This window comes from Phodopus roborovskii, unplaced genomic scaffold, assembly GCF_943737965.1.
Source record: "Phodopus roborovskii unplaced genomic scaffold, PHOROB, whole genome shotgun sequence".
In the NCBI taxonomy this organism is placed as follows: domain Eukaryota; kingdom Metazoa; phylum Chordata; class Mammalia; order Rodentia; family Cricetidae; genus Phodopus; species Phodopus roborovskii.
The window spans coordinates 18,196,275-18,207,058 of record NW_026126448.1 but is presented as its reverse complement, the minus strand read 5'-3'; the positions used below and the strand labels follow the sequence as shown (position 1 = coordinate 18,207,058).

At 53.6% G+C, this 10,784-nt stretch overlaps 1 protein-coding gene across 2 annotated transcripts; it reads left to right on the top strand.

Annotated features, from left to right (window-relative positions):
- The first annotated feature begins 319 nt into the window (after positions 1-319).
- Positions 320-9,907, top strand: Tinagl1 (tubulointerstitial nephritis antigen like 1). Of its 2 annotated transcripts, none has more exons than XM_051188924.1 (12): positions 320-429; positions 945-1,259; positions 2,139-2,202; positions 6,128-6,220; positions 6,408-6,522; positions 7,480-7,603; positions 7,684-7,834; positions 7,935-8,124; positions 8,215-8,260; positions 8,504-8,627; positions 9,183-9,228; positions 9,318-9,907. In XM_051188924.1, the coding sequence occupies exons 2-12, from the start codon at positions 953-955 to the stop codon at positions 9,453-9,455; spliced, it is 1,398 nt and encodes a 465-aa protein (XP_051044881.1). In that variant the 5' UTR covers positions 320-429; positions 945-952; the 3' UTR covers positions 9,456-9,907. The 2 variants fall into 2 exon arrangements, with proteins under 2 accessions (XP_051044881.1, XP_051044880.1); XM_051188923.1 differs by having other exon boundaries at positions 321-429; positions 767-1,259.
- Positions 9,908-10,784: the final 877 nt, after the last annotated feature.

Sequence of the window (10,784 nt, the reverse complement as noted above, 5' to 3'; positions counted from 1 at the left end):
TTTTGCCCCTAGCTCTCTGTCAAGTCCTATACTCTGATCTCAGTTGCCTCTTAGCTACCTACCCTTCAGCTCTCTTTTCTACCTCTTAAAATCGGTTGGAAAGTCTTTCCTAGTGTCAGTCCACAATCCTTTACCCTCTGATTTGCAGTCCTGCTCCTTTAGGAGAGGCTTCCACTGACAAGAGACCCCCTCCCCCAGGAAGACAATCACGTATTCTTCCCGAAGTTGCCCCCTCAAGACCTAAGGGCTACTTCAGGTACCTAGAAGCGGCCCCGCCCTCCCACAGTCCCTGGTTGGGGCGGGTGCTGCCGGCTGGGCGGTACAAAAAGCGTCCCGCCCTGCGCTCTTCACTTGACTCGGTCTGGCAGTCTCGATCTTGGAGGCGGAGGCGCGCAGGGCAGCCTGGGTCCAGCCCACACCCCTCACCAGGTAGGGACTCTCCCTGTTCAGAGGGCAGAGGGCATAGAGAGAAGGAGCAGGGAGAAGGGGCATACTGAGGGAGCAGGACTCCGGTAGAGAGGCACAAAAGAGAGGGTCAGAGGAACTCAGGACAGAAGATAGGACAGGACAAGAGGGGGCTGAGGGGGACTAGGAAGACAGAGCCAACAATCGAAACCAAATGCGTCAGCGGGGTAGAGGGACCAAGGGCAGGGGAGAAGAATGGGGGTTGGGAATGTCAGTTTCCATTTCCTTGTCCTTGACAGTCCCTAGACAGGTCAAGGAGGGGGACCAGCTTCTTGCATGTTCCCTTTTCCCTCATGAACAGACTGACACCTAGTACTGAATTCTTCTCCGGGACTCCGGAACCAGGGTCCCATACTTCGCTTCGCTGAGCTTCCTGGGAAGGTTCCAGGTCATTTGTAGGGAGACCCACACTTGACGTGTGTAAGGAGTCTCCAGAACCCAACTCCTCTGACCCCTGACCTCTGTCCTCCCTGGGCCAGGAGGCACCATGTGGGGATGTCGGCTGGGGCTGCTGTTGCTGCTGCTGGCTGGCCAGGCTGCCCTGGAAGCCAGGCGGAGTCGTTGGCGCAGGGAGTTGGCACCAGGCTTGCACCTGCGGGGCATCCGGGACGCCGGTGGCCGGTACTGCCAAGAACAAGACATGTGCTGTCGTGGCCGAGCTGATGACTGTGCCTTGCCCTACCTGGGAGCCACCTGTTACTGTGATCTCTTCTGCAACCGCACCGTCTCGGACTGCTGCCCCGACTTCTGGGACTTCTGCCTCGGGGTGCCACCCCCCTTCCCTCCCATCCAAGGTGGGCACCAGGATAGCCAGGAGGGTGGCCACCTTGTCAATCAAGCGAAGTCCCAGGAAGCTCAGGAACAAGGCTGATAATGGACATTCCCTGGCTTTGAAAACACTCGGAAAGAAATCCTCACTGTATTTATTCCCTGCCCCTTTGGAAGTCCCTCCTCTGGTCTTCCTTGACTCTCTCAAGCAACACTGAAAGATAGAAGATCCTGTTAGGACTTAGGTGGCCTTAGGGCAGGGCAGGCAAGCTTCAGCCCTATCTCGTAGTCAGTACAGGGAAGGTGGTTGCCCCGCCTGCTGACTCACCCTGGGGCTGATAGAGCACACCCGAAGCCAGGTTGTTTTAGCCAGGCAATTTTCACCTGAGGATTCTATGCCTCTGAGATTGGCTGTGTTATCAGGTGGCTAAATCTGCTCCTGCCTTCGCCTGCACATGCCCTTTACCTGCACCACCCCACTCCAGTAGGAGAATCAGGAAAGCCCTTGATCAGGGAAGTCCTGCTGGGCTTTGGACTAAGGAGAACCCATGTCTGGGTTGCTATCTCAGAATGCTGTGCTGTCTTAAGGGAGTTGCTTGCTTCCCCTGGGCTTCAGTTTCTTTTCTCAAGCTCCTTCCATGTCCCAAGTGCAAGTCCCAACTCATCTGAGTGACAAAGGGTACCAGGAATGTCATGGCTGGCCTCCAGGTGAAACAACACGGACCTAAACCAGAGTTCCTGAACAGCTCCTGTGTGGCAGGCAGTTGGAGCTGCAGAGGTCCTAAAATACAGTATGTCCTTAGATTCAGTGAGAGTTGGAGTTGGCCTGGGATTAAGACTAGCTGGGAAGAAGGTGTTGGGCTCCTTGGCCTCGAGGACTAGTCACCTCTCTTCTCGTCCCGCAGGATGCATGCACGGGGGCCGCATCTACCCAGTCTTTGGAACATACTGGGACAACTGCAATCGATGGTGAGTAGGAGAGACCTGGGTGCGCTCTCTTTGAGTGCCACGTGGCCGACAGACTTGATTGCCAAACCCTGTCACTATTCCCGAGGGTACCCTTTTTGTATCATAGGCCTCATTGTCTTCACCTGCAATATGGGAACTTTCAAACTGGCCACGCCATCTCATAATAGGATTCTGGTCACAAGCCTAGGAGTGGTCAGCCATGGTGGTCTGGCTGGCTGCCACACCTAAGCCAGGAGCTTTTCTCCACCCACTCCTGATTTGGGCTGGCCTCCCTCCCAACTTGTCCTGCTGTCGCGGGAGAGTCCAAGAAGGGGACGCCAGGAAGGAAACCTCTGATGCAGCATCCGCTGTCCTGGGCAGGATGAGGGTCAGGGATGACTGGGCTGGCCACTGGCCAGTGGCCTGCAGCAGGGCCTTCCCTGGAATGTGCCCTCTCCCCACCCTCAAACCCCCATTCCTGGCAGCAGGAGGAAGGGGACATGGATATCTCATCCTCAGTCTGATCTGGGAAGGAGAACAGGTGGGAAATGTGGAGGCCTTACTGGAAAAGGTGGGGTCTCTGCTGCTCTGAGCCTGCCCCGCCCCTCTCTCTGCCTGGACTGGGAGCCCCAGGGAGAAGGAAACTTTTCGGAATGCATTGCACATAGCTGTTGCCTTTGCCTCACTGGGTGAGGGGTGCCAGGGTCACTGTAGGAATGGGGACAGTGTGTGTGTGTATATGTGTGTGGGGGGGGGGGTGAGGGAAGGGTGTGTGTGTGCTCAGAAGGGCGGGGCATATCTGCAAAACTCTGCTGTTCTGATAGGGTGGCTGCCAAGGGGTTAACGTTTCCATTGCTGTCCCAGGCCCCTCTGGAATGCTAGGACCTGCTGCTACCAGTCTTGTCTAGACCTGCTGAACAGCCCTGGGGCTCAAAAGATGGGGGCAGGAAGGCATTGGCTGACCCCTTCAGGACAGGTCGTGGTGGCTGAGTATCCCACTTGAGAGTGGAAGAGTGTTATGTGTCTTCCAGGCTGGACATCACCATCAGGGATGCTTCTGAAGGTCTCAAAGGCCGTTGAGGAAGGTAGAAGAGGGGGCCTCCCTACCCCCACAGGCCCCTCCAGCTCTCTTGAGCACCGCCCGCTGGCTCCAAGGCTAGAAAGCCAGCCATATTGGGGCTTGGCTCCCCTTGAGGCGCCTTATAAGGTGGCATTGTAGGCGGGTGCCCTGGGTTGCCTGGAAGGAGACTGTTTAGAATCTTGTAATAGCAGAGTTATGAGCTTGTAAAAACACTGTAGAATGCCTAGAAGTCAAGCCTTTAGTTGATGCCTAATTACTGAAGACCCACTGTGTTGCAGGTGCTGTGTTGGGCCCAGGAAGTGTAGCTGGAAGGAGACAGGCACATAGGCCTTGACTCACGGGAGCTTATTGTTTCATAGTGAAGGACATGGAAAAGCAAAAATGCACAAATGTTACGACAAGCTGCTATAGCTATTATATAGGGAGGGAAGATAAGGGATCCTGGATTAAAGTGGGGAGGGAACAAGGTTGAAAGGAAGACTGCTAGGAACTTTCTAGTGGAGTAAATAGAAGACAAAAAGGAACCTATGCATGGGGGTGGGGGACACCACTTAGGGGAAGGCAGGAGGTAGGAGAAGGTCTTCTTGGTGGGACCCTCAAGCAGCAAAGATTAGAGAAGGCTCAACCATGTCCAGCTTCTGTGTGTCTAAGGGATGTTCCTTCAAGACCTCCAGTCTAACCAGCATTGCTCATGGGTCTGTCTGGCCTCAGAGCATCTGGGGCAGGGATGGCTGCATGAGTTGGCCTGAAGTGGGCGTGGCAGCAGAGGAGGAAGGGCAGGAAGATGCACTCATGATGTGTGTCTTTGGCATGTGCTGACAGGGGACATGAAAGTTTCACCACAGACCAGGTATTGGGTCCCATGTTCTCAGAGGGAGGAGCAGACCAGGGGGAAGGCCAGTGGCTTTAATCTGAGATGCCATTACACATCCAGAGGTGTGGCCAGCTGGACATGAGCAGAAGGGGGGCCCAGGGTTCCTGAAGCATGAACAATAGTCAAAAGCACCCACATTGGGCCAAGCCCTTCAGGGACCTGCCTTAAGTCCCTGGAAAGTGGCACTGCTTATTGTCTTCACATTACAGATAAGAACATCGAAAGATGGGGTAGGGATTTTAAATAACCACCCCCCAAGCCACGAAACAGGCTGGCAGGATTTGAACTTGGGAGTTGAACTCTAAAATCTACATTCTTAGCCACTTGACTGTGCTACCTCAAGTCATTCATTCACTCAAGATATTTGCTAGGATGCAGGTTGATAATCCCAGCTAAGCAGGTGGATGCCAAATCCAAAGATACCCAGAACTCCAGAGTAATTTCAAGACCAACCTGCACAATTTAGTGACACCTGTCTCAAAATATAGTCAAAAGAGGGTCAAGGGTGTGGCCCAGAGAAGAGCATTTGCTTAACAGCCATAAGGCCCTGGCTTCTGTCCTAAAGAAAATAAAAACAAATATTTGCTGGATGCGCATCATGAAGCTGGGGAGGCAGAGACAGGCAGATCTGTGAGTTCGAAGCCAGGCTGGTCTACAGATCGAGTTCCAGGGCAATACAGAGAAAGCCCCCAAAAAAGTCTATGAGGAAATAGGGTTATGTGGGCTGGCAATGTGGCTCAGTTGGCAGAGTGCTGGCCCAGGTAAGAAACCCTAGGGTCAATCCTCTGCTCCACATTAAAGTTGTGCGTGGTACAGAAGCAGGAAGATCACACGTTCAAAACCATTATTGGGCTACATAGTGGGTTCAAGGTCAATTTCAGCTACATGATGGACGTTGTCAGAAAAGAAAAAATGAAAGCAGTATAAATACCACTAGGCCACTAGGCATTGGTGGCTAAGGGACACTGTAAGTTGGGGAAGTGGACAGAGTATGGAGGGCATTGAGTTTTAAGATAGGACAACTGGAGAAAGCTTCTGTGGGAGGTTGACATTTGGACAAGGAATCGGAGAAAACGAAAGGGAGCCATGGAAGATGTGGTTGGGAGAGCAGCTCAAAGGCACTGGGCAGGAGTTTGGCAGGTATGAACAACCACCATGGCTGGAGTCCAGGCATGGGAGGAGCAGAGGGCAGACAGGGGACAGGAGAACAGGTCACATCAGGCTTGTCACCATCAAGGACTTTGGCTCTTATTCTGTGGTGTGAAGCCAATGGGTTAGAGCAGAGGAACAGCATGGCTTGGGCTTAACAGGATGGCTATGGCCACCAATTTAAAAATATGCTTTACAGATGTGGGGTGGAACAGGGCAGAGGCCAGGACAAGGAGACCGCAGCAGTGGTCAGGTGGAAGGTGGCTGGATGGAGGTGGCTGTGGAGAATGAGGCACAGTCTGGACCCTGTGTTTGTGTTGAGGTGTGACTGGATCAGCATGTGAGGGGTCAAAGGTGACTCGGGGTTTTGAGTCTGAGATGCAGGAAGTAATAGGAGCTGGAACTCACTTTGACCCACATTAAACAGAACCTTTTGCCACATCCTCACGCTGGTGATGTTGAGGAGCATCGAGGTCCTGGGCATCTGGGATGAACTCAGAACTGTAAACTTGCTGGGCTGTGATGGACTGTGCCTTTAATGCCAGCACATTGGGAGGCAGGCACAGGCAGATTTCTGTGAGTTCAAGGTCAGCCAGTCTACAAAATGAGCTCCAGGACAGCCAGGGCTACACAGAGAAACCCTGTTTCTAAAATCAAAACAAAACGAACAAACAAACAAAAATTGTGAACTTGAGTTACAAAACCTACCAGGCTGGTTGGGATCATTTCCAGGCTAGACTATTGTTGTTGGTACAGAGTTCCAGGCCTATATGGACCTCGGAAGTTCCTCGTGGACCCCCAATCCCTACTCATGCTTTCTTGCCTTTTTTTTCCCTTACTAGTACCTGCCAGAAGAAAGGGCAGTGGGAATGTGACCAGGAACCATGTCTAGTGGATCCAGACATGATTAACACCATCAATCGGGGCAATTACGGGTGAGAGGCTCTGGGCATGGCTTTGGTGGGCACAGGAGTGTACATGCATGTCTGCATACATGATCATCAGACATGGTCATTGTGCTAAGCTCACCCACACTGGAATTTTTCTTCTTTGTCCCTTGTGTAGATCCAGAGCTTCTGGCCTTGCCAGGTCTGTAACTTCTCTTCACCTTCTCTCCTTCAGGTGGCAGGCTGGGAACCATAGTGCCTTCTGGGGCATGACCCTGGATGAGGGCATTCGCTACCGCCTGGGCACAATCCGCCCATCTTCCTCTGTCATGAATATGAATGAGATTTATGTAAGTCCGCTCTTGCCCACATCCCCACCATCTCTTAGCACATCAGGGATGGTGTACCTTATCTTGCTCTGCCAAGGGCCTATCCCCTAGGATAAAGCTGTGTGTCCATGGGCACATTAATGCCTTCTCTGGCAGTGTTGTGATTAGCTTCTAAACCTGATTCTGGCAGCAGGCCCTCCTGCCTCCTCAGCCTGGGAAAAATGCTGTTGGTCCCAGTACAGCTGGGTCAAGACCCAAGGGGCCAGGGTTCACCTTGGTATTTTAGGAAAAGAGGGATGGACAGTCTTCCAGCTCTGGCCAGAGAGCAACAATTCTCGGAAAAAATGCAGACTCAGTGAAGCCCCCAGGGAAGAGAGGGCTTCTGTTTTCCCACCAGACCCCACCAGTCAAAGGGGGGAGTGGGGGCAGGTAAAGATCCATGCAATAGGCTTGGGTGGGGCTTGTGCTGTCCATCAACACAGACAGGGAGAGGCCAGGAGACTTCTGCTGAAGGCCAGGGTGGCCAGCCCCTGGCCCTGCCTTTCTCCCTGGGGCTGCTTGCTATTTTCTGCTGTTTGTCTTGGCGGCCTGCCTGGTCACGGGACTTTACTGTTTCTTCCCACCCAAGTCCTTTGGGGCTTGGAGGCCACTGCCATGGCAGGAAGGAGGGTGTGGCTCATCAGAAGGTACAGAAAAAAGTGGCAGGAGAGTGGGAAGCTGGTGGCCCTGGCCTGGTCTTCTTTGCTACTGGCCTCGGTGCTTCATGTGTTGAGTAAGCCTCATTACCTCTGAGTGATCTTTGGGGGACCCCACTCAAGTCCAAGTCCGAAGGAACTGGCACCCTCCCCAAACCCCAGGACTGCTCCAGAACCAACTGCTGGAGGCTCTGAACTTTTCAACAGCTCCCTAAAGCTGGGGTGGGAGGAACAGCAGGGCCATGCTAGGAAGCAAGTGACATATATCACTACTGTTTTACAGACGGTGCTGGGCCGAGGGGAAGTACTACCCACGGCCTTTGAGGCTTCAGAGAAGTGGCCCAACCTGATCCATGAGCCACTGGACCAGGGCAACTGCGCAGGCTCCTGGGCTTTCTCCACAGCAGGTGTGTCCAGGGTCAGGAGCTGGCACCAGAGAGGAGGGCCATGGCCTGGCCTCTGACAGCCTTTTTTGCCTTTCCACTAGCTGTTGCATCTGACCGGGTCTCCATCCATTCAATGGGACACATGACACCCATCCTATCACCACAGAACCTGCTGTCCTGTGATACCCACCACCAGCAGGGCTGCCGAGGTGGGCGTCTCGATGGTGCTTGGTGGTTCCTGCGGCGCCGAGGGTATGCCTCAGGTTGTGGGCTAGAAGAAAACGACGAGGCACCCTGCAAAGCCTGGGCTTTCTGGTTCCATGGCGGTCACGGCCTTTGCTCCCTTCTTCAGGGTGGTATCTGACAACTGTTACCCTTTTGCCGGCCGTGAGCAGAACGAAGCTGGTACCAATCCTCGATGTATGATGCACAGTCGCGCCATGGGGCGGGGCAAGCGCCAGGCAACTTCCCGATGCCCTAATAGTCAGGTTGACTCCAATGACATCTACCAGGTCACGCCTGCCTACCGCTTAGGCTCCGATGTAAGTCTTACATAAACATGGGGAGGGGGCAGAAGCAAGAGTTGGGGGCTTGGTCGGCTAAATCTTACCTTGATGGACCTCCCTAACCAGGAGAAGGAGATCATGAAGGAGCTAATGGAGAATGGCCCTGTTCAAGGTAAATACCCCTAACCTCTCCCTGGTTCCAGAAATTTCCTGCTGGAGGTTGGTTACAAGGCCCAACGGGTCACTACAGGATTGGGCACCAGGTACAGTTGGAACAGGAGTGGAGGGTCCATTCCTCTTTCCTTGCAGGAGGCCCCTGGGTTAATCAGTCTCTAACATGAGGCCCTGGTGTCTAGATGCTCAGCATCACAGCCTGTGCTAATGAGCTGGGCGCCATCTCTGTCTCTGCCCACAGCACTCATGGAAGTACATGAGGATTTCTTCTTGTACCAGAGTGGCATCTACAGCCACACACCTGTAAGCCAGGGGAGGCCGGAGCAGTACCGCAGACATGGGACTCACTCGGTCAAGATCACAGGGTGAGGTTCCTGTTGGGCGCACAGGACTAGGAGCAGCGGGGTTTACACTGGGAATTCTTTGGAAATCTCTGTGTTCTCTGTGGAGCTAAGGCTGCTCCTCCCCTTGTCCCTGTTGCCAAGGAGAGAACAGACACAGAGAGGAGGGGTTGGTTGCAAGGGTGCATGGACAGCAGGGAGCTCTGGAAGGTGTCTAGGGACAGTGAACCACACCTGCTTGAAATAGAGCTGAGGATGCAAGAGTTGGGGAGCATACCTGTAATCTCAGCACTGGGGACACGTGGCGGAAGGAGGATCACGAGTTAGCCTTTACATAGCAACTTCAAGTCCAGTCTGGGTTACGTGAGACCGTGTCTCAGCAAAACCAACCAGCCAACCAAACAAACCAGGAAAACCCTCAAGGGTTATTCAGTACTTCTCCCAACTCTGGCCAACTCACTGAGTGGCTGAGGCCGTGCAAAGAGGGGCAGACACTCAGATTTCAGAAATGACGGGGTGGGTGAGGGGTGTTAGGTTCTGGCCCTGAGACCTGGTACAATCAGCAACGCCTCCCTCTAGGTGGGGAGAAGAGAAGCTGCCAGATGGAAGGACAATCAAATACTGGGTGAGTCCCTGGTGCACGGCTGAGTCCCATGCCCCCTGCCCTCTGGGGCCCTCTTCCATCCCTTGCCTCATGTCTTTCTCCTCTTTCAGACTGCTGCCAACTCATGGGGCCCATGGTGGGGTGAGAGAGGCCATTTCCGAATCGTGCGCGGCACCAATGAGTGTGACATTGAGAGCTTCGTGCTAGGCGTTTGGGGCCGTGTGGGAATGGAGGACATGGGGCATTAATGAGTGGCAGCCATTAGGAGGGATTCACAGCTACAGAAGAGGCCTTAGGGCCACGCCTGATGAAGCAGCAACTTGGGTGCAGTCAGGGGGACCAGGTGCTAATTCACATACACACAGATCCACTAATGCAGCACCCGGCCTGGGAGCCAAAGATGCGTGAGGCTGGTGGAGGTCCCAGGTGTCACAGCCGGAACTGGATAGGGCCTGGTATGGAAACTGCAGGGAGTGTAGATCCGAGGCTCCTGGTCCGCCAGCCCAGGACCACAGGAGCTAAGACACCCCAATCTTCCTACCACCCAACCCCATTCCCATTTCTTTTTGGTTGTTTCTGCCAATCTCCCTGACCTCCGTTCTGGCTGTACCTTTCCAAAAACCCCAGTACTGTTTTCTTAGTCTTTAAATATATTTATTTTTCTTTTCACTGTTTTAAAATAAAACCAAACTATTGATAATCACAGTGTCTTGGACTCTTTAAAGCAAGAAAACCAAGTCAGAAGTGGGGTGGCCTATGGCTAGACAATAGAAAGAACTGCCCTACAGCTGGGAACAAGGGCACAGGCTTGTGATCCCAGCTCTTGGGAGGTGGAAACATGAGGCCCTGAGTTCTAGGTTATCATTGGGTTAGGTAGCAAATCTGAGCCTTGGGGTACACAAGACCCTGACAGGAAGAGGAAGGGGAAAGATGAAGGGCAGAGCATTGCACATCACCAGGTATCAGGCAGGCTTGGGCAAACAAGAAATCTTAGTGTCTTTCTAGTTCTAACTGTCAGTGCCCAGCCACTTGGAGGAGGGCCTGGGGCCTGGATAACACGGCCTTTGACCTCCAGAGATTGTCCTGGCATGGGCAGGACCTTTCAGATGCTGAGTCAGCAAAGCATAGGAAAGGGGGGAGGGTATGGCCCAGTCCTCCAATTAACAGAAGCGATTTGGTAGGCAGAGAAGCAGGACCCTCCTGTTTCCTACTCCTGAGTCAAGCGGGGCCTGCCTGGCAGCCCTCTCCTGACTGGACACCCCAGGCTCCCAGGGCCTAAGAGTCAGTGATGTTCCATGTGGCCCCCTCCATTCTTTCCCACCCCTCCCGTCTTTCTTGTCCACTTCTTCCCTTTCTTCCTGTAAAGGTCACATGTAGCCAGGCTGTTCTCCCATGCCAGGCTGCAGCCTGATTTCAAGGCCCCAGAGACCTATCTAACTAACCGCCTACCCTGTGCCTGGATGGTACACACCAGCAGTCTTAACATCTGGTGGACACAGGAGGCTACAGAACAAGTTCAAGGCCAACCAGGACTACAGGAGACTGTCAGAATGTGACAGCCCCAGGGCCTCTCTGCT